The sequence below is a fragment of the Pelodiscus sinensis genome, chromosome 22 (genome assembly GCF_052426305.1).
Source record: "Pelodiscus sinensis isolate ZL-2025 chromosome 22, ASM5242630v1, whole genome shotgun sequence".
NCBI lineage: Eukaryota > Metazoa > Chordata > Testudines > Trionychidae > Pelodiscus > Pelodiscus sinensis.
The window spans coordinates 16,480,465-16,506,075 of NC_143073.1; the positions used below are offsets into that span (position 1 = coordinate 16,480,465).

General features: G+C 53.5%; 2 protein-coding genes across 15 annotated transcripts in view; both read right to left on the reverse strand.

Moving 5' to 3' along the window:
• GIGYF1 (GRB10 interacting GYF protein 1) overlaps positions 1 to 9,881 on the reverse strand; it is a 36,820-nt gene extending 26,939 nt beyond the window's left edge. For 11 of the 13 annotated variants that reach the window (XR_012897471.2, XM_075907711.2, XM_075907712.2 and 8 more), the window contains exon 1: positions 9,735 to 9,881. The gene's annotated coding sequence lies outside the window, so the exon portion shown is untranslated. The remainder of the gene's footprint in view (positions 1 to 9,734) is intronic. The other 2 variants (XM_075907717.2, XM_089772667.1) reach the window with 1 other exon arrangement.
• A 1,137-nt stretch (positions 9,882 to 11,018) lies between these two features.
• LOC102446628 (chloride channel protein ClC-Kb-like) lies at positions 11,019 to 24,913 on the reverse strand. Of its 2 annotated transcripts, none has more exons than XM_075907925.2 (22): positions 24,739 to 24,913; positions 23,703 to 23,831; positions 23,340 to 23,468; positions 22,791 to 22,930; positions 22,400 to 22,477; positions 22,070 to 22,148; positions 21,705 to 21,830; positions 21,340 to 21,424; positions 21,053 to 21,154; positions 20,455 to 20,539; positions 20,199 to 20,378; positions 19,669 to 19,738; positions 19,385 to 19,495; positions 18,587 to 18,800; positions 18,057 to 18,190; positions 17,447 to 17,574; positions 17,187 to 17,232; positions 17,030 to 17,082; positions 16,722 to 16,769; positions 16,025 to 16,129; positions 12,248 to 12,334; positions 11,019 to 11,972 (listed from the first exon to the last, which is right to left on the reverse strand). In XM_075907925.2, exons 1-22 carry the CDS (start codon positions 24,911 to 24,913, stop codon positions 11,865 to 11,867), a joined length of 2,412 nt encoding a protein of 803 aa, XP_075764040.2. In that variant the 3' UTR covers positions 11,019 to 11,864. The 2 variants fall into 2 exon arrangements, with proteins under 2 accessions (XP_075764040.2, XP_089628735.1); XM_089772609.1 differs by having other exon boundaries at positions 17,468 to 17,574; positions 24,739 to 24,903.
• Positions 24,914 to 25,611: the final 698 nt, after the last annotated feature.

Consider the following 25,611-nt stretch of genomic DNA (forward strand, 5'->3'; position numbering starts at 1 on the left):
CATATGTTTATAGATCATCCCCCTCAGTGCCATCCTGGGGGCATGTCTCCAGAAGGACAAGAGGATGGTTCCTGTCTAAACTACTCTGACCATGAGTTCTTGCAATGCTTTTGTTGTGGCTGCACCCAGCACCCTGACAAGAATGCACCCCCAACACCCGACCTTTCTTCTTCATCCCCACAGTTAAGATCTCTAACTTACAGCAACCTCCCCTGGCCTTGATAAGTGTGGCTCACCTGACTCCTTTCACGCTAACACTGTCCAGCTCATTCTCCTAGCCTGCCACATTGACCATGGCCCCTGCATCTCTCCACTGGCTCCCCTTTCTCCATGAAACTTAAGCTACGTGTCTTTGCTTTCCAGGCTCTTCACCACTGACCTCCACTCAACTGATCATCTCGCTCAGCATGGTGCCTCCCATCAAGCCAACGCCGCCAGTCCCCATCGTTCACTTCAGCCCTTCTACCATGCTGCCCCTTGCACAGCTCCTTGTGAACCCTAGAGCACCCTCACTCTGATCTTTACATATTCTTTGGACATGACACTTACCAAAAAACTCAACGGTCGTGTACTAGCCAACACCGTCCTGTTATCCCCCAGTGGGGCTCTTGTTCATTTCAAAAGGAGAATTGCAGCAGAAACGGTGTGAGCGGAGACAGCTTCAGTCCCTGCTCACACTGTTTCCTGTTGTACCTTTACGTCCCTTGCCCCCTGTGCAAATGGTGTTGGGGAGGAACAGGCTTTTAAGCCGGCTCCCATCAGCAACGTCTCCTGGTCTCCCCACTTGCTGCCTCTCTCTGATAGAGGCAAGGGGTAGGGGGCTGGGGGGAGTGACTAGTCACATCACTAGTTGACTATCCAATAAGCATAAGCTTATCAGATAGTCAACTAGACACTTACATTCCTAATTCATAGGTCACAACGGTTCCTTCCAGCTTTGGAATCATCTAGTTCAGAGCTAATAACCCCAGAGCTACAAAGTGATCAGTCAAACACACACCTCATTCAGAATGGAAAGTGCACAGAAACCAAAAAAAGGCAAATACAGTCCAGTACTAGGTTAAACTATTTAAAAACATAGGGACATTAAAAAAATTGACAAAGAAAGGAAGCTGTTTCTGTGCTTCTTCCATTTAAATTAACAGGGTAAAAACCAGCATTTTTCTTCAGAACAGTAAAGTTTCACAGCTGACTTGAGTCAATGTTCAGTTTGTGAACTTTTGACAGAACCACCAGAACATTTTGTTTAGTTACAGACAACCTCTGTTCCCAAGGCAGTTGTAATGGTGAGGTTCTACTGTCCTCAGACCTCAGGGTGTCAAATTAGCCATCAGCATAACCCAAATGAGCCATAGCAGTGCAAATTCATCATTTCAGTTATTGTAGTATTTTCTTCTTTTTCTATTTTAGAATAGAATAAAAATCTGTATGTCCATCCATCTGTTAGTCCACTGTTCAAGAAAATCTCATAAATGGTAAGTGCTAGGACCAACAAACTTGGCATGCAGCTTCCTCTTATAACTGAATGCAGTGTCAGGGTTTGGTTGTGCCAGGACAATGGGAAATGCCTGGCATTCGATCATTTCTCCTAAAGTGGAAAGGGGAGGTCTGGCAGGAGGAACAGTTATACTGCAGAATGACCAGAGAAGGGCAGCAAGGGGCCAGAAAGGGGGATGGGACAGCTATAACCCCATTGGACCATCAGGGAGCATGGGTGGAGAAAGGGACAGCTATCTGCTCTATATTTCAGAGAGTTTGTCTATTTCTGTGTCTGTCTGTCCCCCAGCCAGGGAAGATGCACCCCTCCCCAACTGTTTCCATAGTAACTGTAGCAGTCAGGGACAGGCACTATTCATCTGGCCCCAAGGGCTGAGGTTGTCCTCTCTCCTCAGGCAGCCTGCATACTGAGCCCCTCATTCTCAACCACACCTCAGAGCAATGATTTAAATAAAGAAAAACAAAACTTATTTGGAGTCAAGAACTCAAGCAATGCCAGGTAAATCTTCTAGTAGATTCATACATAAACAGTATGATGGGGAGCTATATTACTATTCTCAAAGCAAAACGAAAGACCAAGTATTATTATTTTATCAACTACCATTGGTTAACATAGAAGAAGCAGCTTGATTGGTTAACTGTTAAATCACGGTGCTTTAACATCACGTGTAGAAAAGAGGAGACACCCTAAAAAGCCACTTGCAGCTCACAAGCCTGAGCTGGAGTATCATTGATCTAATCTGACCTCCTGGATGACATAGGCTGGACAACTGCCTGGAATTCATTTCCAACTGACCTAAAGAAGAGCTTTTGAAAAAAAAATCCAAAGTGGCAATCCCTCTGGAGCTAGCACTGTGCCAATGAAATACAAACCAGGTAGCAACCAAGTCTAGCCAAATCTAAAGGCTGCATCAAACACTAAACTAATGGTAGCCCTTTAAAATTAAAGAACAAATCTATTCACCAGACCATAAAAACAAGCCTGGCTCCTTGTTCCACCTACTGAGGCATGGAAGGATTAGATTTTTATCAGTAAATGTTGGTAAACAATTTCATCATACATACACAAATCCAAGAAAAAATATTTCCACTAACAGAAATTTATAGATTGGCAAAGTACAAAAAATACAGCTTGAAAATGTGTTAGAATTTGTCTGTTTTGATATATGATGTCTACAATGTGTTCTAATGGTTATAAACCTTTAACTTTTTGAATCTCAACAACTGTTATTTAATGACGATAAACATCTATCACCCCCCCCTACTGTGAATTTAAAAATAAATAGAAGTATTTTAAAATGCCCTAAAGTTCACATTATTTTATAATTTTGATGGATAATATCGAAGTAAAAATTGAATTCTGCTAAGCCTGTACAAACACCAAATGGTACTGATAAAAAGCATAGATGGGAGTAGGTTCCAGGAAAGTAGATATGCATTCAAATATACCCAATTTATTATATATTTGAGTCTGTCTGAGAGCAAGCGAGTATGTCCAGCTGTCCATTTGTTCAAGAATTCCTCTTACACCGTAAGAGACCACCAAATTTGGTATTCAGTAGGAGGGAGTGAAGCTTCCCCCTCCCAATGCATATGGGCAGGGCTCGACAAATACATTCGCCCGTGGCAAGTAGATTTTGCCAGCTGGTGAATGCAGGGGCGGACTGACCCAGTGGGCCGTTGTAACGGGCTGGCTGAAGCCCGCACTACGGGCAGCGCAGCCCCATCCAATCCGCCAGCCAGCAGAGGAGCAGAGCGCTGCCGGGGAGGGGGAACTGCGGCAATTCTCAGCGCCGGGCTGCCTGCGTGCAGCTGCGGCGCAAGGAGGCGGAGCACCAGCAGACGCCAGGACGCTCGTGTGACATGGCCCCGCCAATTTTAAAGGGCTGCGGCACGCAGCAGAGCCAGGCTCCAGTCCTGCCACAGCCCCAGCCCCTCGCCAGCGACAGACCGCTCCCTGCTGACCACCCGGATTGCTGCGCCCGCTCTGCGCCCCATCTGGCTCCCGCCGCCCATTCCCCATGCCGCCCCTGCACTGTGCACCCCGGATCCTCTGCTCTCCCTCTGGCTCTGCACCGTCCTTGCACCCTGCTCCACCCCCAGCTCTGTGCTGCCCGTTCCCTGCACTGCCCCTAGACCCTGATCCCTCTGCCCCTCCCCTTCCCCGCATTCCATTCCCCGTGCCTCCACTACACCCCACACATTGCTCCCCCCGATCCCTGCGTCCCTCTGCCTCTGTGCCTCCTGTTCCCTGCGCCACCCGTTCCTCCCTCCCCCTACTGTTCCCTGCACCCCTCTGGCTCTGTGCTGTCCCTGTACCCTGTTTCCCCTGTGGGTTAGGAGTGAGGGGTGCTTGTCCATAGGGAGGGGTTGGACAGGGCAGGGAAAAGTCTGCTGTGACCCAGCAGCAAGTGAAAGGGGGAGTTTACTTGAAGCATCTTTGCCTTTATGGAAAAAAATTAATAAAAATGCTATTTGCTATTTATAGGGCTAAAATGCTGAGACAAAAATAAAACAAACAAATAAAAACCATTGCAAAATGCAAACGTGTATAAGACAACAAAAAAAGGGGGGGGGGAATGTTTTGCTTGGCCCTGGGGGAGGGGAAGCGGCTGGGCTGGGCTGTGGGGAGGGGAGAGGAAAAATATGGGGAAGGGGCTTGTGCTGAGGAGAGGAGAGGGGAGGAGGTCAGGAGAAGAAGAAGAAGAAAGGGGAAGGCACCAAGGGACAGGGGTGCAGGAGAGACAAATCCCAGGGGGCCAAGTGCAGACAATGGGGAGGTGTCAGTGGGAGGGGGGAACAGGGTGATGCTGGGAGAGGAGAGGGTAAGGGCACTGGGGGCTAGAGGGAGGAAGGGGAGGTGCTGGGAAAAGGCTTGAAAGAAGGGGTGGGCATGAGGAAGGTGGAGATGGAGCAAGGCATGTGTGAGGGCACAGGGGCATGAGGGGAATGGGGGTATCAGGGAAAAAGGGGGCAGGGGAAGTGAAGGAAGGGGGAGGAACCAGGAGGGTGCAGGTGCCAGGAGATTCTGGGGATGAAGCAGAAGGGCAGACACCTGCAGGGGAGTGACCAGCACCAGAGGAGAGAGGCAGGGCAGGTGTGTAGAGGGAGGTGTTAGGAGAGGGAATGAGGAGAGGTAGCTCACTTGATCAGAGTGGGGCTACTGGAGGAGTGCGCACAGGGCGGAGAGAAGGGCTTGTGGAGGGAGGCTGCAGGCAGCGAGAAGGGCAAGAGTCAGGACAGCAGAGGAGGGTGAGGGGTTGGGGGGCAGCAGGCACCAGGGGAGCTCATGGAGCAAGGGGAGGAGACATGGCAGCAGAGGGAAAAGGCAGAAGTTTATAAGATATGTATTAATAACTTGGGTGATATTTATTAAGAACGTATTAGCAATTACTGTTCTTATTAGGAATTTACGCCATTAAAAAACAATTGGGGGGAGGGGAGGAGAGGCTGGCGAGTCCCCTTTCTGTCTGGCGAGTAGGGTTTTCCATAATTTGTCAAGCCCTGCCTACGGGAATGTATAAAACCATACAGAAAAGAGAATCACCAGGCAAGTGAAAAGGGCTGGCTGGCCTCCAACCCCCGGTCAGGACTGGCCCAGTTCCTCCCCACACCATTTGTATGGGAACATTGCTGGCTATTCCCCTTCAGCAGAGTGAGAGGAAAAATGAAGAGTTTGTTCCATTCTTCAATCAGTCTAGGGAGCACAGGGGACAGACAAATCTGGACCTGCATCAGCCAGGGGACATGCACCCTGCCTCTATCTACACCTACTGGAGCTGCAGTGGCCATGGAGAGGTGCTTCTCATTTGGCCCAAGCTACTGTGTTGAGAGGGGGGCTGAGGTAGTCCTCCGGGGCAGCCTGCATACTGAACCCCTCATCTCCAGCCCCACCCCAGAGCAATGATTTAAATGAAGCATAACAAATATTAATTGAGTTAAGGACATAAGTAATACTGGGTAAGTAGTTCATAAATAGGCTTTGATTTCTTAATAATCTTGGATGGATAGTTTTTTAAGCATTATCAATTTAAATTTGCACACGACTATGCAAAATTTGGAGTTTAGAGGCTTTTTGTGTTTTTACCAATTTAAAGGTTCATCTTTGTAGGAAACTGGGAGGAGTCAGTTAGCAATTATTTAGTTACAATAGAGTAAGGTTCACAAGGTTAAAAGCTTTATATCTATTAAAACTAGAGATGTGAAAATGTAACCATTTACACAGTTAATTACTGAGCCTGGGCTCATCAGTTAACATTCATGATTTCATGCAGGCTCCTGGTTTGGGGAGGGAGCTGGCTTAAGCACCTTCCCCAGCATCGCACTGCTGCCTCTGTATCAGTGGCAACAGCACATGGGCAGAGGGCAAGGTGTTGGGCTGCGACCCTGAGAGTAACCATGTAACTACTGAAATTTTCAGCAGTTACACGATTACTTTATTAAACACACATTAACATTCCTAGTTAAAACACATTGTCAACATTGCACATCAAAGCAGACATCAATTAGACAGGCAACACCCATCCCACAAATATTTCCATGGATAAATGCAATTCATAGACGGCAAAGAAAGAAAAACACTGCTTGAGAATGTATTAGTTTGACATAAGCCACGTTATTTTCACTTTACCTGTCTGGAAATTTCAAAGAGCAACAGAAACTTTTTTTATATGGGTTGTGTGTGTCCCGTGAAAATGACATTTACAGAAAACTTCTAATAAAAAAACTTCTAACTTTCAAAGTCCACTAATAATTGTCCACAAACCACTTAGCACATTTTAAACAAACATCCTTAATGCTGACCTGTATCCCTGTCCCAAATCAAATACTCAGTTCCCACAAGCATAGTCATGCTCCAAAGACAGCCTTAATCTCATCTGTGCTTCCCTCCACACCTGTCTCATCCAGCTGCCCTACCCCACCCCAAACTCAACACACCTCTAAAGTCATTGCGGCACTACCATGACATTTGGTGCCATCAGTTTGTTCACTCTGTGCATGACACTTCTTCCCATCCCTGCTTCTGTATGATCTCATAGCAGAGACCATCTGCAACTCTGTGTTTGTACAGCGCCTTGCGCAAGGGGATACCTTAGACCAAGAACAGGATCCTTTGAATAAAGATTAATAACAACAATCTATTCAAATGTACCCCCCCATGAAACAAGCGTAAGTTTCTAGACAACCTTAGCTGAGACCTGTTCACAGCCCATTTTACCCATTCGTATCCACATTGAACCAGACCATGTACCTTTCCATTGTCAGAGGTAACATACAGATACAGTTATAACAAACACATCTTGCGCCAACTCCAGACAGCATCATGGCTGGACAAACTCTTGTACATCCCAAGCTGGTGTCTTATCTGACTGTTCACATAGCACAAATCGGAGAACTGACTGTCCCAGGTTTCCTGTATCAAGCCCAAATTTCTGCTTGATACGGAGCATATCATTTAGAAAGACACTCCCCAAACCCGATTCAAACTCCAGGAGCGGGAGAACCCACTCATTAGTTGCTGCAATGGGTCAGTTGCTGCAATAGGTTAATTTTAAGAATGTTGAAGAGCAGTTATTTGGCTAATTGTGTAGTCAATGCAATGTCAGCCCAGTAGCAGCCCCTGTTCGAGGCAGCTGGGACTGCTGCTGGAGAAGCCTCTGCCCATGGCCAGCCTGAGCCACTGCGAACAGGGACTGCTTTGCAGCACCAGCCCCTGTCTGCGAGGGAACAGGGACCCACCTCTCCACTGGGACCCCAGAGGACAGGGACTGCTGCCGGACCAGTCTCAGCCTACAGCAGCCTCCCCTACACCACCCCCCTCCTGCTGCCTCTGACAGAAGCATCAAGGAGTGGGGGAAATGAGTAGTTGAGTAATTGACTTGACTACCTAATAAGCACAGCCTTATCAGGTAGTCGAATACTCAACTCCTCGATTATATCCCTAGTTAATTTCCCTCCCTGGTCCAAAGCTGTGACTTGTTTCTAGTGTGAATTAATCTCACTGCAGCTCCCCAACACTGAGTCACCCTCAGAGAGCTCTCTCCCCACAATAGAGACCAGGATCAAGTCACCTTTTCATGGTCTCTTGGATTACTCCGAACCCAGCCCCAATGCAGATTTTAAAATTGCATTTCTGCCTCTCAGGGCAGCGAGATGACAACACTGAAATGCAGCATCTAAAGCTGGGAGACCAAGATCCCAGGTCTAAGCCCAGCCCTGCAGCAGAGCCCTGGTGACCATGTCTCCCAAGCTGTATTGAGGGAACAGACTTAGTAAACCACAGTCACTCTATCAAGCTGGCAGTTTTCAGGTGCCCCATTGGGGTCTAGTGGTTACACCCCTTTGACCAAGCATTCCTAGTAGTGAGTAATGTGACAGATGGCAGCAAAGCAGAGGCGGAGCGCACACAGGCTCTCATGCTAGCCAGGACTTCATCTGGACCTCAGGATGACCAATGGGGAGCAGCCTGTAAGCTCTTCCAGCACAGGTTTGTATAGCACTTGTCCCAGAGGAAGCAACACCACTGCACTGGTATGCCAGGGTTCTCTCCCCAGCTCCGCCACCATCTGATTGCTTTCCCTTCACTGTGCTTCAGTTTGCCCTCACAACCTTAGGCCAAGCTATACAGGGTTCCTTGCATGCGAGGAGCCCCCTGCACAAAGGGCAGCCCCTGAGCTCACCCAGCAGGGGCCTGTGCACCACCTGGCACAACTGGGGGGCCCCTTGAGCTCAGTTGGCAGGAGGAGGCTATGCAGCACAGCTGTAATACAGGGCTCCCCCAAATCCCTGTTATTGTTATAATACAGCCAATGAATTCTGCACCTACTCTTATGCCAAGATATTTTATGCAGCGCCACATTTGTTTTCATGCTTTACACCCGCAACTCATTTTTCTGAAAGTCAGCCATGCCAGTGTTGTATAGCTCAGAAAGTTTCCTGCTGCCCTGAGCATCTACAAACTCGCTTGGGTACCTAGCCCCAGTGCAGAATAGAGCAGACACTTGAGTGGTGGGCAGAGACCCCAAGGGACCATTGTGAATATCTACTCTGACTCTCTGAAGGCAGACCCAAAGCAGGGTTTTCAGGAATACAGCCTGGAGAGTACACTCCAAAACCTTAGTATGTTGTCCCAATGAGTCATTACCCACCATGTCAAAAACGAACACCTTATTTCCAACAAGACCGTTCCCCCAGTTGGTCTTCCCAAGAACAACTTGTTCATACGTAAACTCCTTTGCCAGCTAAAAGTGTCTTTCATTCCCTCAGACAACAGCCACATCAGTGCCTAGCACAACAGGGGCCGACCCCTGATCTCATCTGGGTGGGTGGGGGTGTGCCTATGCAACATGTGGCACAACCAGGGACCACAATCTCAGTGCGACACCCAGCAAAACAGGGGACGTGATGTTTGATGTAACAGGCTTGGGGCTTTTCAATTCCATTGGCATCTCAATTCTTTCAGTAAATCCCTGCAACTATAGGTGAGACCTAGAAATTCATGCAAGAGCAAGGAGCCAACACATATCTAGGCAAAAAGGCAGAGGCTGGCTAGACTGCCAGTTGTGCAGAAGGGCAGCAAGACAACCAGCACCCACGACACACATCCCTGCAATGGAAGGTAGCTAGAGAAATACCCCACACACACAGCCTGGGAAAGGGAGCCTGAACAACAAGAAACAAGGGGGCTTCTGAGGCCCCCCACAACGAATCCCTCCCCCCAATTTGTCCACCAGCCCTGGAATGGGAAAGTGGGGTAACAAGAAAAGTTTGACACAGCAATGTCTGGGCCAATTCTACAGCCACAGTCAGGAAAGGGGACCAACCCAGAAGATCAATGCACATCCCTGGGCAGAGGGGAACCAATGCACAGCACTTGGGGGGCAGAGGCGCATCCTTGAGGGAAGGGGGCAGGCAGGGGTCTGCACAGCATCCGCAAGGAGGCAGCCCCACCCCTAGCACTCCACTTCCAGGAACATTTGCGTAGGAGGGGGGTGAGCCGGGACAGCACCCCCACACCCGAGGGCTGGCACCAAACACCCCTCAGCCGATTCCCCCAAGGGTTCCCCCTTCCCTGCCCTCCCGATGGCACCCCACTGTCCGCCTCCCAGGGCTTTGCGGGCATGTCGAGGAGGGGCCGCCCCAACCCCTCCGCGGGGCCCGGCCCGGGATTTCTAGGGCCCCCTCCCCACGGTATCTCCATAGCGACGGGCCGGGTAAGGAAGGGCCCCGTGTCTCACCGCGGCGCCCAGCGGGGGGCGGGGCCTGGCGCGGAGGGGGCGGGGCCTAGCCGCGCGCGCGGCAGGAAGGCGGGGGGGGGACTCCGGGTCTCTCGCCGCCGCCGCCGCCTATCGCCGCTTGTTTGTGTTTGTACCAAGATGGCGGCACGGAGCCCCGTCACGTGACGAGGGAACGCGGAGGGGGAGCTCAAGGGCCCACGTGACACAGGAGCTCGGCCGCAGGAGGAGGGTGTCACGTGATGGGGTGGAGCCCGCAGAGGAGGGGGAAGCGCGGGAGCCACATGACAGGGGAGAAGCCAAATTGCCGCCCGGCTCGCGTGACCCCGCGCTTCGCTATGGCCGCGCGCGTATCTCTCCTTCCCCACCCCCTCCCGGCGCCACCATAGTCCTGCGCAGGGAGGCTAAAGCAGCCCCCGCGCCACAGCGTCACGTGACGGACGACGGCCTTGGCCCGACGTACTACCCAGGTCACGCGTTCGGGTCACGTGACGATCCCTTCACAAAACGATGGACCCCCTCCTTAGAAGACGGTGACGTCACCACTCTCCCGAACTGTGAGGTCACCAGTCGGCTTTACCACCAAGACCTGTGGTGCAATTGTCACACACTGTGTCCATGTGATGTCACTACGAGCCCTATGACATCATCAATCTCACGTGATGTCATCACATGGCTTTCTGCTGTCACTGTCCTGCCCTGTGATCTCATCTGCACCATGTCATTGCTTCACCAGATAACGTCTCCAGAAGGCAGTGTGATGTCCTTGTGTCACCTTGCGATGTCAACCCCAGCCCTGTGTTGTCACTATCTCAGCAGCTGCCATTGTGTCACGCTGCCTCAGTAAATAGGGTTACCAGATGGCTTAACAAAAAATACTGAACACCCCCCCCCCCCCAAAAAAATAAAACACCAGGGAAAAATTCTATTGAGAAAAAAAAGGGGGAGACCAAAGTTGTTGAGCAAAAAAATTTTTTTTTAATTAAAAAAAAAGTGTGACCCCTTTAAGAAATTCTTTTGAGGCTTTTTGGCCCTAATAGGCTGCTGGCGGCCACCCACCATCTTGTCTTCCTGCTCCGGGCCGGACAGCTCCCCTGCGGAACCTGGTAAGCACCTGGGATTTTCGCCTTCTGTCCGGGAAAAAAAAATCAGAAAATACCAGACATTTTAGGTGTCTGGTATTTTCTGAATTTTTTTACTGGACAGGAGGTGAAAATACCGGACGGTCCGTGTCAATACCGGACACCTGGCAACCCTATCAGTAAAAAGTGCCACCACCTGGCCCCGCTGCCTAGGTCACTATCTCAGGACACTGAGTTATTCCTCAGTCTACCATAGCCCCACATACTCCTCCTGGCAACTCCTGATGGTGCATGATGATATTGTGGCATTATGCTGCAATGTGAGACTATGATGTCACCAAATGCAGCCACAAAGTCACTGGGGTGTCCAGTGACCAAACACAGCTTCCAGCATATCAACAGCAGAAGGCCCTGATGTCAAACACAATGCTGAGAGGTTACATCTACCCTACGATATCATCAACGGAAAAACATCATCCCACAGTGCACCTGTGACAACACAAGACCATGTTGTCATTGTGTAGGAACATGATGGCATCATCTCACATCCAGGCACCACGATGACCATGAGTTTCATCATGACTGTGGCTGGAGTCTCTTTGCCTGCTTGCAGAATCAACTAGCTTGTTACATCACATCTCCACATTCAGGAGAGAGAACCCAGGAGTCTACCTCCCTGTTCTACCCACCAGCCTCCACTCCCCACTCAGAGCTGGACAGAAAACCCAGGAGTCCTGGCTCCCAAGCCCACAGCTCTAACCGTCCAGCCCCCTAGAAAGATGTAGAAAGGAGGAATAATAAACACCGACAAAAAATGTAACTGGATCTTTACTGGGTGATTTTGAGTGGAGCTGCCAAAAGTTACTCACATTATTCAGTGAGGGCAGAAAATGGAGGTTTAATAATTTAGGGGTTGCTGGAATGGCCAGGGCTATTGTAGCTGGAGTGCAAGAGAAACAGAGAGGGGCTAAGTGGTAGCTCCCCCTGCCCTGTCCCCCATGGGCTCCAGAGGAATGTGGAATCAGGAGTAGGCCGCATGTTCCAGTCCCTGCTAGGCTGAGGATCCATTGGGATCGGGGTCTCCTTCGACTTGCCCCTCATCATGGGGCTGGCGCTTGGCGAAAGTGCCCTTGACTGATCCCTCCACAGCGGCTTTGAGCTGGTTGGGGGACAGAGGCAGCACGTCAGGGACACACCCCACACCATCACCTCTCAGCCCCCAAATCCCTGAACCCCCTCATTTCCCATAACCCCCACCTGCTGCCCCGGCTCCTTCCTTGAATTTCTTGAACCCCAAAGACTCTCCCTGACCCAGTAGACCCTGCAACCTGCCCCCTATGTTCCTCATGAGCTCCCTGACCTCTCCAGGATCCATGCAACAGCCCTGTGCTCCCCACCCCATGCCCCCCTGTGCCTCCCACCCTTCAGCCCTACCTCTCGGAGGCTGACCACACCAACCAGCTGGCCCATGTTGGTGACGTATGCTGTCCGCAGTCCCAGCAGGTTAAAGAGGTCATAACACTGTGGAGCAGAAATGGGTGTGTGCATGTCAGGAGACAAACTGAGGAGGGGAGGATGGATCAAAATAGGGTAGGGTTAGGGATCAGCCCTCACTGAGACTGCAGGACAGTGGGGCTGGGGGGGGGGGGGGCTCTTGGCAGCAGGTGGCACATTATCAGGGGGTGACAATGTGGGGATTCTATTCGCTCTGTTCACTTTGTTATGTTGCATGTGATTTCCATTGTCCTGTACTGTTCTGTAGTAACTCTGTGTGTGCATGCTTCAGTTTCTCTAGGCACTGCACCAGTGCCCCGATGGAGATGGGAATTTTGGGTGTGACTCTCACTGAGGGGAGGCTGCCCCAGGCTGCCCAGGCAAGCACATTCACAATGGCCAAGAGTCCCTGGAACATGAGGTGAAAACAGGGGACACCTTTTGCCTGAGAAGCTGGACAAAGGAGGAAGTGGGACTGCCAGTAAGGCAGGGACCAGTAGCTAAGTGTGTGAATTATTCTCTGCTGACTTAAGAGACAGGGAGGGGACCCAGGGCCCTGGCTCTGGGCCTCCCTCTCCCTAAGACAAATTGTATTGGCTGCTTCTGGTTCCTGGGGTAACAAGTCTGTTTTACAATGTGTCCCTGTGAACTAATACATTATCTGTTCTACCTGCTGGCGGAGAGTCATGTCTGGCTGCGGATGGGGATTCAGGGCCCAGTGGCTCCCTGTACCTCAGTGATGGGGAGGGGGGCAGGGGGGAGAGGACCAAAATGACATGCAAATGAGTATTGCTTATTGAGTATGCAAATAAGTCTCCACTTATACTGTTCATATGCAAATGAGCAAGCAACTCAAATGTGCAGACAGTGCTCATTTGCATATGCAAATGCACAACCCCTCCCACCTAAGTTTCCAGTAAGCTGCATGGCTGCATGATGGCATAGCTGTTTTCTGAGCTCTGCTCAGAAGTTTAAAGCTCTCATGCAGGCAAGAAGCTCAGCTGACCGGCAGGGGAAATATGTCATCTTGCTGAGCAAACAGTTAAACTGGGCTGTTCCATGCTTGAAATGGAGCAGCTCCCAGAGCAGGTAATAAAAAGTGAGATAAGGAGACAATAAGTGACTGGGGGGGGGGAGTGGGTGGGTGGGTAATTGGCTGAAGTGGAGTCAGAGCAGAGGAAAGTTTGGAGAGTCCAATCCGCCCCAGGAGAGAAAGGCAGGAACTCAGCACTCTCAAGCCTCCTGAGAAAGGAGATATGGGGCTGGCTGCATAAGATGAGTGTTTGTACCAGAATACTTGCATGGCTATGTCTAGACTGGCATGATTTTCCACAAATGCTATTAACGGAAACGTTTTTCCGTTAAAAGCATTTGCGGAAAAGAGCGTCTAGATTGGCACGGACGCTTTTCCGCAAAAGCACTTTTTGTGGAAAAGCGTCCATGCCAATCTATATGTGGTTTTGCACAAGAAAGCCCCGATCGCCATTTTCGCCATAGGGGCTTTTTTGTGCAAAACAGTTTTTAGCTGTCTACACTGGCCCTCTTGCACAAAAACATTTCTGGAAAAGGGCTTTTGCCCGAACGGGAACGTCAAAGCATTTGCGCAAGAAGCACTGATTTCGGACAGTAGAACATCAGTGCTTTTGCGCAAAATCAAGCAGCCAGTGTAGACAGCTGGCAAGTTTTTGCGCAAAAGCAAGTGCTTTTGCGGAAAAACTTGCCAGTCTAGATGCAGCCGCATGAGTACATTTCAAACAAAGTTTACCTAGGTGTTAATGGCTTAAGGTAAGAATAAAAAAATCTATTAAAATATTTTATAAGTGTTGCATATATCTAAAACTCTGAATTTAATTATTTTTTTAAATCCTGTGTTGCTAATTAATACATGAAAAATTGTATTGCATTAAGGCCAGATCTTTGCTATGTGGTAGAGTTCTGGAAGATCGCATCTTCCCATCCTGATTGCATATGCAAACTGACATGCCAGACCCTCCCACCTGATTGACTATGCAAATTTACTAAGATCCACCACCAAATTTAATATGCAAATATACCTGCCACCTTCTCCCACCCTAACTGCATGCACAAATGGATGTCAGCCCTTCCTTCCCTAATTGTATATGCAAATTCACAAAGATCCCAGTGATTTCATATGCAAATTGACTTGCATAAGCGTTCTGGCTCTTATGAGTCAGAAGTAGCAAGTACTAGGTGGGATGCTAGTTGTTTTGTAGGATGAAGCCTTATTTGCAAGCTCTTTGAAACATGCATCTGTCTTCAAACCCTGAAGCAATGTGTTAATTTGTTCTGTGGCTTCTACATCCATCCATCTAAAATGTGTGTTTTTTTGCTTTTATTGGTGGTGCATATCCACATACTATCTCAATATTGGTGTTGAACAAAAGAAATTTCAGCTAGCCCAAGGATAGAAAATGTTAGCGGGAACACTGCCTCCCACCCTAACTCTGTATGCCCATTTCTCCTCCTTCTGGCATTTGCAAACTGACATGCAGACCCTCCCACCTGATTGACTATGCAAATTTACCAAGATCCACCACCAAATTTAATATGCAAATAGACCTGCCACCTTCTCCCACCCTAATTGCATGCACAAATGGATGTCAGCCCTTCCTTCCCTAATTGTATATGCAAATTCACAAAGATCCCAGTGATTTCATATGCAAATTGACTTATCAGCTTCTCCACCATAATTGCATATGCAAATCAATGTGCCAGCCCCTCCCGACCTGATTGCATATGCAAATTGATTATCTAACTCCTCCCACCCTGTGTGCATATGCAAATTAACACATCATTCCCATTCCACCCTAATTGTATATGTAAATTCACTCACATCTCCTCCCTTCTCTAATTGCATATGCAAATTCTTATCAACATACATAAGGCATTACTTCCAAAGATTAAGTATATTGAGGTATGAATGCAAATGACCTGCAGATGGATTTGAATATTTAATTGTCCTTCCCCCCATAAATGCTAATTGCTCTTCCCAAGGGCTATGTCTACACTGGCAGCTTCTTGTGCAAGAACATTTTGCACAGGGGTTCTTGTGTAAGAAGTCTTGTGGAAGAAAACATCCACACTACCATGTGCGAGCTGTGCTTTTGCGCAAGAGCGCTCATGGCAGTGTGGACACTCTCTTGAGCAAGAAAGCTCTGATGGCCATTTTAGCCATAGGGCTTTCTTGCGCAAGAAATCCTGGCCGAGAATCCGCACTGCCCTCTTGCGCAAGAGCTGCTGCGCAAGAGGGCTTACACCAGTTAAAAAAGAGCGTAGCTCTTGTGCAAGAAGGCCTCTCTTACCACGCCGTACTGTAAATTTCCTTGTGCAAGAGAGGGCGGGCAGTGTGGATGCTTTGCGGATTCTTGCACAAGAATGGCCATACTAGTGTAGACATAGCCCAAGTGTGCAGCATATGCCAACAACAGTCCTATTCATATACAGATTCATGCAAATGTGAGATCTGCTCAGGTCTACCCTACCTATTCCGTGCCTGGCTGAAGCTGGCACCAATACTAATGGGTTTGGGATGGCCTGCCCAGTTCTATCCCTCCCATGCTCCCAGTCCCAGAACCATTTGTATCACTGCTGAGCACAATCACTGCAAAATTTTCTGGGAACACCAGCCACCCCCACAGGAGCCTATGCCCACCATGCAAAGAATGCTGGGAGGACACGCCAGGCAAGGGCACCCACCTGATAGAGTGTTTCTTTCTCCAGCAACCGGTAGGGGGCTGGGTCGATGGGTAGCTCCTCCAACCGGACCAGCCCCTGCAGCTGCTGGCATTCCCACTCCTCCACCTGCAGTCGGGGCACACAGCATGCTGGGAAATATCCAACCCCACCCTCCCAGAGTCCTTTGTGCCAGTCCCACCAAGCATGCTGGGAAATATCTGCCCCTCAGGGGTTCTCCCAGAATACTTTGCACTAGGCTCACTAAGCAGTGGGGCAAAGCATGCTGGGAACTTTGGCCATGCTCCAATGCAAAGGATTCTGGGAACACCAGCTATGCTCCAGCATCATCAATTGCCTTCCAGCATCCTTTGTGCTAGCAGATGGGACAAATCATGCTGGGAACACCCCAAGAAGCATATGGGGTGGGAAACTGCCCCCCATTCCAAACCCTGATACTCTTTGTTCCCACCAATCTGGACCCCAATACTCTGGGGTCCCCTGAATACAGCCCCCAATACTTGGGTTCCCCCTACTCTGAAACCCTGATATTCGGGGGTCCCTCGAGTCCACACCCTGATAGTCTGGGGGGAGATTTGAAACCCCCATCTCTTCCATTGTCCTGCAGACAGCGGGAGGGGTGGGCTTGGCGGGGTCACATCCCCCATCCAAGGTACTTGGTGGGGGTCCCCACAGACAGGTTGCTCCACCCGCAACGTACCAAGTGACGGACATCTTTCATCTTGACAGACAGCTGGGCGCTTTGCTCCTGCAGGGTGTGGGGGAGACATGGATCAGCTCCCATGGTTTCACTGTGTGATGGGAGTGCTACAGCCTTCCCAGCCCCCCAGTCCCACAGCTGCAATCCACAGGCCTCTCCTTACTTGTCCCCACAATCCCCTCCACTCTCTTCCATCCCTCACACAAGAGCAATCAATCCAAGAGGCCAAATACCCCATCCCACCTGCACCCTCTCAAAGGAGGGCCCCCTCACTGGACACCTTCCCAGCCCCCTGACTCTGTCATCACCTCCTCCTTCAATGACTGTCCATCGCCCTGCTTGGTCACAGCCCTTGGCATTTCTGCAAAAGAGACAGACACAGCGAGGGGAAGGCCAGATTGATCCCCCTATGCACAAAAATCCTAAACTGTTCCCTTCCTGGAACCTATGTGCCTGGCCTCTCACCTGGCTTCTCCTCTGGGCTCCCCAAAGCTCCATCCTCACCTAGAAGCTGGAATGGAAACAATTCCAGACTCAAATCCATGGCACTTTGTGTAGTGCTGAAATGCAGCCACCCCTGGGGCATGGTGGCTGGTTACACAGGGACCTTTTGCCCAGTGCTGAGATGCGGCCAATTCTGGGGTAGGGTGACAGGTTACACAAGGATCCCGCTCCTAACACTGAGATTCAGCCACCTCTGGGACAGGGCAGCCAGTTGCACTCACAGGCTCTGCGATGCTGCTGACCTCAGACTGGTGGAGCAAATACTGGAATCGCTTCTCCGTGCTCAGCTGCTCTGATAGCAGCTTGGCCAGGTGTTTCCTCCGGATGGAGCCCAGCAAGATCCTGGACTCTGTAAACAAGAACAGGGGGTGGGGAATGGGGTATGGGGTGTGACAAAGTAGGGGATTTGTGGGTTTTGCATGGGGCATACTCAGTGGTTTAACAACAAGAGGAGGAGGAGGAGTTTGATGTTACATGGACCAGCACAGAACTGAAGCCCCCAGGGGCCAGTGACTGGGAGACCCAGCTTGGGCAGCACAGCCAGTTCTGGTCAATGGGAGGCCAATCGGTTGTAGGGAGAGGGCCCCAGTGGGTGACCAGGTCACCAGTCGCTGGGGTCTTCAGTTCTGTGCTTGTCCCTGTATAACAACAAACTTCTCTACTTACCGCGTTAAACTGGACACTGAGCGCCCCCCTGCAGGCAACCCACAGATCCCCCACTACATCACACTTGCCTGTCCCCTCTATGGGGTGCTGGCTCCCACGCAGCTCCAGCACAGGGGCTGGCTGGCTTGTTGGGGGGTGGGACCAGGGGGCATAGTCTGCACTTACCTTGGGTGTCCACCAGGGGGAACTGTTTAAGGCCAGAGCTCTTGAGCAGGCCCCGCACATCCTTGTACCTGCAGTCCCGGGGCAGGTATTTGAGATCTGTGACCATAAAATCCTCTGCGTAGATGTCATGGGCCCTGCAGCAGGGGCAGAGGGGAGTAAGGCCAGGGAAAGAACCCAGGAGTTCTGGCTCCCAGCCTCCTGCTGTAATCCACCAGTCCCTCCACCCGAGCTGGGGAGAGAACCCAGAAATCCTGGCTCCCAGCCCCCTGCTCTAACCCACGAGCCTCCACTGTTTCCCCCCCCCCCCATCTGAGCTGGGGAGAGAACCCAGGAGTCTTGGCTACCAGCCCCCCTGCTCTAACCACCAGCCCCCATGCCCCTCCAGAGCCGGGGAGAGAAGAACCCAGGAGTCCTGGCTCCCACGCTCCCTCCTCTAACCCACCAGCCGCCACCCCACCCATGCCCCTAGAGCCAGGGAGAGAACCCAGGTGCCTGGGTTGCCACTCCCCAGCGGGAGTCCCCTGGCTGACCCGCTCTTGCCCACGCTGAGCTTGGGAAGGTAGGGCAGCTTCTTGACGATGATGATGCCATCGAAGAAAGAGGGCTGGCAGCGCTGGCTCAGGGCATTGGCCACCAGGACCGCAATGAGCACTGGCAGCACGTGCGACATCTGCCCCGTCAGCTCAAATACCAGCAGTGCCGTGGAGAGCGTGTGGGTCACTGCACCTGAGTAGGCTGCTGCACCTGGGGGGGGGGCAGGGATGATCATCTGGCAGAGTCTAAGTGTCCTCCCCCTACTCTGTCTGCCTGCACCCCTGAGCCCCCAGGTCTCTGCAAAGCTCCTCCCACCTCGCCCAACCTGCCCTGCCCTTCCCCTTTGAGTCCCCCTGGCCACCTCCAAAGCTCCTCCCACCTCTCCCAACCAAACATCTGCCCCCTTGAGGCCCCCAGCCTTTCCCAAAGCTCCTCCCACCTCTCCCTGTCTGTGCTGCCCCCTTGAGGCCCCCAGCCTCCCCCAAAGTTCCTCCCACCTGTCCCAACCTGCTCTGTCCCCTTGAGCCCCCCAGCTGCCCCCAAAGCTCCTCCCAACTCTCCCCACCTACCCTGCCTCCTTGAGACTCCCGGATGCCCCCAAAGCTCCATCCTACCTTTCCCTACCTGCCTTGCCCTGCGCCCCCTGAACCCTCTGCCTAACCTGCCTTCACTGCCTGCCTGCCCCCAACCTCCTCCTCTTGCTCCCCATATAGCCATCCTGAGCCTCCCAAAGCTCTTCTGAGCCCCAGCACCTCTTCCCACTACTGAGCCCCCCTGGCCCTGGCGTCTCGCACCAGCCAAGGCGTAGGCTGCAGGTGCAATGGCGATGCGGATGCCTTCAGAGACAATCCCTTCAGGGAAAACCTTGGCCATGATCTCTCCATAGAGCCGTCCGAGCCCTGCTCCTGTGGATACAGAGCCCCCCTCCCCCTCTGTGGTTAGATGGGGAAAGCCCAAGCCAGAGTCCCCCGAGCAGCACCCCCTCCTGCAGCCCCCCCCCCAGCATCTCCCTCAGCCCAGAGCCAGCCAGTGCTGCAGCCTGGGCAGGGGCTGGGAGCCAGGATGCCTGGGTTCTCACCGTAGACGAAGACAGGCAGGAAGTAGCCGGCTGGGACAATCATGGTGGTGGCGAGAAGCAACATGAAGAACTGGGACAAAGCAAGCAAATGAAACTGCCCCACCTGAGCCCTCCATCCACCTACCATAGCCCTCTGCTCCCAGCAACACCCCACATTGCCTCCTGTACCCCATCCCAGTCCTGCCTTCCACCAGAGCCCCCATTCATGGAGTTGGCCCAGTTCTCCCACCCGCTCCTCTCCCCCGGTGCCCCACAGTACCTGCCACCACCTGCCCCTCACTAGAGCCCCCATGTTCACAGCTCCCCCCATGACACCACACAGTACTCCCCTACAACTAACTGGAGTCCCCCATTCACAGCTCCCTACACTAACACCCCACAGTACCCCATCACTGCTCTTCCCAACACTCCACAGTACTCCATCACCACTCACCCAAGCCCCCCTGTCCATAGGTTCCCCCTGTAATACCACATGGGGCCTCCTGTCTCCCATCCCATCCTCCCATCCATCAACACCCCCCAAGCTGCACCTTGGTAAGAACGAAGAAACTTAGCATTTCAAGGGCGGAGATCTGGGGGTGGGTCCACTGGAGCCAGGGCTCAGCATAGGAGGGTTGGGGGGGCTGCTGGCTGGCATTCAGCCCCCCCAGCTCTGCTCGGCCCCACGTGCAGTTGTTGAAAAAGGTCTCCAGCAGCTCCTTCATGGTGAGCTGGGGGGACACAGAGCAAGGGGACATTAGGTGCGGGGGGAGAGGCTGGCATGGGGGGGAAGGTAGGGGTACTCACCCGTGCCCCAAAGTACTGTCCCAGCCCATGGGGGAAGGTGATGCTCGCCAGCACCAGGGACACCAGCCCCGCATGCAGGATTTTGCTGGAGATGGAGAGAAAAAAATTAGGAAAATGTTAAATGAAAAGGAGGGTTAAGAGAGACAGGGCACTGGGTGAGGGAGGGGCATGGTGCTGGTAGACAAGAGGCTGGGGGGGACGATGGGTGGTTGGGCAGGGGAGGGGCCAGCTTCTGGGAGGTGGGGACTGTGGGGGAGGGACACTGAGTAGGGTCAGGGGGATATGGAGGTATTGGAGGGGGTTGAGACACAGGGAGATAGGGGACTGTTGGGGGAGGACACAGGCGCCATGGGGTTGAGCTAGAGGGTATGTAAGGATAGGGGGCCAAGAGGGGCTGTCAGGGGTAGAGCTCCATAGCTCAGGAGGTTGGCATGGAGGTGCAAATATCTGGGTGCCCTCCTTGCTGTGGGATAGGGGTTTCTGGTCTCCCCCATCAGTCGTCACCTGGTCCTGTGGACCTGAGCAAGCTTGTGGGGCACCGGGGGACTAAAAGGAGCTGAGCGGCAAGGCACCAAAGGGGAGCTCAGGGGTCACTCACTTTTGGCCCAGCAGGCGGCGGGGCAGGGGCCGATCCTGCAGCAGCAGCAAGAGGTTGCGATGGCAGAAGAGGTAAAGGCAGCAGAGCGCCCCGCACAGCGCCCTGCGGAGACATGGGTCAGGGTAAACCCAGGCATCTGGGCACCACCCCATCCGTGTCCCCCCTTCCCCTGGGATGGGAGGGAGGCGGACCCACAATGGGCATAGCTGAGGCCAGCAGGGAACAGAAGAGCCAGATAGGCCAAGGGTGGGGCCAAGCCAGCAGGGTGTCAGGGTGCCCCCACTCACCCCAGCAAGGCAAAGGAGAGCAGCTCGGGTAGGTCGAAGGGGAACTCAACACGCCAGCTGGTAGAGAACAGCACGGCCACCGTCTCTGGGGAGCACCGGTGAGGGTGGGTTAGTATGGGGGAGCTGGGTCCCCTATCTCCACTGCCTGGACCCCCACCGCCTCCCATGGGCCTGGGATCTTGGCCAGTGCATCCCATTTCTCCAGACCCCCCCCCCGGCCCTCACCCCATACCCCATTTCTCCAGCCTCCCAGAACTGCTCCTCCCATCCCACCATCCCCCCCTTTGCCTCTACTCTCCGCTTCCCCATACCTCTGATTCTGCACTATACTCTGCTCCCACACAGCCCCAATACTGCCCCCATACCGCTCTCTCCATGCAGCAGTGGCAGGAGGCGGAAGGTCAGGGCTGCGCAGGTGGCGGCAAAGAAGCCGCGCCAGTAATCACGCACTGCAAAGTGTGAGCCGGTCGCTTCCACTGAGAAGAGCACCCCTGGGGAGTAAGGGGAGGGGTCAGCCAGGAACCGGCTCCTCCACAAGCCCTCTGCTTTGTTCCCCAGGCTCCAGCCCCAAATGGCCCATGCACCCTCTGACTCCCATCTCCTCCCAGGCACATCCAACAAGAACAGCTTGCCCCCTGGGGTCACCAGGAAACCAGCCCCCACCCTGGGCTGTACCCCAACTGTCTCCCACCACCTCCACAGCCTCCCCAAGTGCTTTGGGATCACTCACCCCCCACAGGGGCCACGAAGCAGCAAGCCACCCCCACGGCCGCCCCGGCCACCAACATCTCGTACTTGCGGGCAGGGTTCTGGGGGGCAGAGATGGGGGATCAGGCATGACAGTGGGAGCTGGGGAAAAAGAGGAGCCCAGAACGCCAGAGTGGGGGGCACAGAGGTGGTTCGGAGGTGGGGCTGAGGGAAGATGAAGTGTGAGGGAGGGGCTGGGGCAGAGTTGAGGGCTGAGGGCAATTTGGGATGCAGGGAAAAGGCTGTGGGGCCGAGAAGTTTGGGGTGAGAGAGAGGGGCAAGGGTAGAGAACCAGAATCCCCCTCAGACTCACCTCGGTGGAGCCAGCAACCCGCACCATGACCCGGCCCAGCTGAGTGGCCAGGATTGTGGCCATGTGAACGAAGGGGCCCTGTGGAAAGACCTGGAGTCAGCATGGCCCATGCAGCCCCCTGACCCCTCCACCCCTCTGTGCCCCCAATCCTCCCCAATTCCTCCTCATTCCAACCCAACCCCTCTGTGCCCCCAGTTCTGCCACAGCACGCCCTGACCCCCCACCCTTCCCCACCTCCAATTCCTCCTCATTCTGCCCTACCCCCTGAATCCACTTCTGTGCCCCTCAATTCCACCCCAGTGCTCCCACCCCTCTGTGCCCCCCAATTCTGCCTCATTATGCCCCCACCCCTCTGTGTCACCCAATACCTCTGGCTGCCCCCCACACTCACCACTTTGCCCAGGAAGATGGTGCTCCCAGCAGCCAAGGTGCAGATCACCCCAACCAGCTTGGCCAGCCCCGTGCGCAGGGTGAAGAACTCGCTCAGCACAACTCCCCGCAGTGTCACCTTCAACTCAGGGATCCCAGAGCCTGCAGGGTAAGTGTTAGAGCCCCTGCCCGGGGGAGAGGAGATCCCGCACTCACAGACCTCCATGGCTCTGAAGATCTCACATTTACAGCCCCTGGCCCTGGGGGGACTCTATGTTTACAACTCCCCATGGCCTGGGGGCGGAGACTCCCTGTTCACAGTCCCCCACGCTGTGGGGATCCCCTGTTCACAGTCCCCAAAGGCACTGGTGACCCTGTGTTCACAGGCTCCCATGACCCTGGGGGGGGGGGTCCTGTGTTCACGGCTCCCCATGGCCTGGGGGAGGGGGATGCCACATTCACAGCCCCCCATGGTCCCAGGGAGAGAGACCCCGGGTTCACAGACCCCCATAACCCCAGGGCTCAGCGATCCCCCTGCCATCTTCCCAGGGCAGGGGAACTTGAGACCTACCTGCAGCCTGTGGGGAGATGTATTTGGCAACCCCAGCAGACACCATCATGAGGCCCATGTGGTAGAGGACCCAGGAGAAATACTGCAGGGCGCGGTACCCCTCCAGTGCATCATACACCCACAGGTTGGCTGCAGGTGAGAAGGGAGGTCAGCGCAGGGCCCAGCCACTCCCCCATTTCCCAATGCCCCATGGGTGGCTCTACAGAGGCCAGGGATCTGGGGGTAGCCTGAGGGACTTCCCAGGGGACCCTAAAGGTCCCTGAGGTTCACAGGGGACCCTAAAACCCATCTCCATTATACTGTGGCTCCTGGCCCTTCCCAGTGACTCCCATGGCTCTGGGGTCCTGTAGGATGGTGAGGCACCTCTCTGGAACTTGGAGATAATGACATCGAGGCCGAAGCTGATGGTTGCCATGGAGATGCCCAGGAGGAAGAGGAAGATCCAATCCTCACCCAGCTTCAGGATGTGTGAGCGGATGGACAGACCCAGTGCTGCAAGAGACGGACAGGAAAGGTGCCCCTCACTCCCGAACTGCAGCCCCTGCCTAACCCTGCCAGAGCCCCTCACTCCCGACCCACAACCTCGTTTCTGCAGAAAGATTTTCAGGGCTTAGGGAGTTTGCTGCAGAATCCCTTTCCTCTCCCCATTCCCTTCCTCCCCCATCCAGAGCAGTCTAAGAGGGGATCCAGTTTGTCCAGGTCTGGAAAATCCTTAAGGCAGCTGCTGTCCTTGACCAAGGGCTGATGCGTGTTTGTATCACACTCCCCGTGACATGAGACCAGGGCTGGGAAACCCAAACCCCAACCGGTCCCAGCCTGAATCCCCACAAAAGCTGGACACCCAACCCTGTTTATACTCCAAATACAGATTGTAACAATGTGATTCCCTCCTAGCCTGCAGCTCAGGCTCCCTCCCAGCCCTGCCAGTGCCCCTCATTCCTAACCCATAGCCCCTGTCAGCCCAACCCTAGGCTCCCCCAGCTCTGCCAGTGCCCCTCACCCTGACCTGCAGCCCCTGCCAGTCAAGCCCTGGGCTCCTCCAGCCCTGCAGATGCCCCTCGCCCCCAACCTGCAGCCCCTGCCAGTCCAGCTCTGGGCTCCCCCAGCCCTGCAGATGCCCCTCGCCCCCGACCTGCAGCCCCTGCCAGTCAAGCCCTGGGCTCCTCCAGCCCTGCAGATGCCCCTTGCCCCCAACCTGCAGCCCCTGCCAGTCCAGCTCTGGGCTCCCCCAGCCCTGCAGATGCCCCTCGCCCCCGACCTGCAGCCCCTGCCAGTCAAGCCCTGGGCTCCCCCAGCCCTGCTAATGCCCCTCGCCCCCGACCTGCAGCCCCTGCCAGTCCAGCCCTGGGCTCCCCCAGCCCTGCTGATGCCCCTCACTCCCAACTTGCAGCCCCCTTACGTCTCAGAGCCTGTCCCACTCTTTGCACAGCTTTGCACCCCAGCAGTTGCCGGTCCCTGCCAAAGAGCTGCTGGTACGGCTCCCCGAGCAGCTCCCTGTCCAGGTGCTGCCCTTGGGGTCCAGGCCCCATAGCCATCTCCTTGGATTCCTTCTTCCTGGAGTTGCACAGCCCCATGCCCCTGCTTGACTCCACTGGCTGGCACCCAGCCCTCTGCCCAGGGTTTATAGCCCCAGATCCTGGCCCCACCCTGTGACAGCGGAACCAGCTCACCAAAGCCAGGGCCACCGGTCTGGGCTGGGTGAAGGCAGGTTGGAGGGGGGTGTAGACAGAGTGAGAAAGAGAGGGAGTGATTAGGTGGGTGGGTTGAGACAGACTGATAGTCAGATGGATAGTGGGGGTGTGTGGGGACGGATAGATTAGATAAGTTAGGGGATTGTGTATGGGGGTGGATGGATGGATGGATGAATAAAGGGGCTTTTATACCCACAGATGGATGGAGGTTGGGATGGGGGTGGCCAGTTGGGCTGTATTTCAGAACATGCAAACAACCATGCAGCTAATAACTGGGCTCTGGCCCAGTAGTTTAAACCCACATCCAGTAGTTGGTCATTATCGTGCTCAGGGTTCCACATTGCTTTTGCTGGAACAGGGGACCCCTCTGCAGTGTCACTGAGCATGTGCATCCAAGGGTGAGGTGAGAGCATTTCCTGCATCAACTTTTCTTAGCTCTGGACAGATAGACAGAAACAGATTCCAGCCAAAGCCACTGGCTCCAATCTGGCTCCAGGGCTAGGCAGGGGCTGGCTCTGCTCCAAGGAAAAGGTGGTGGTGGGGTCAGAATCGTCCAGTTGTCTGGTGCCTGTAGGAGACAC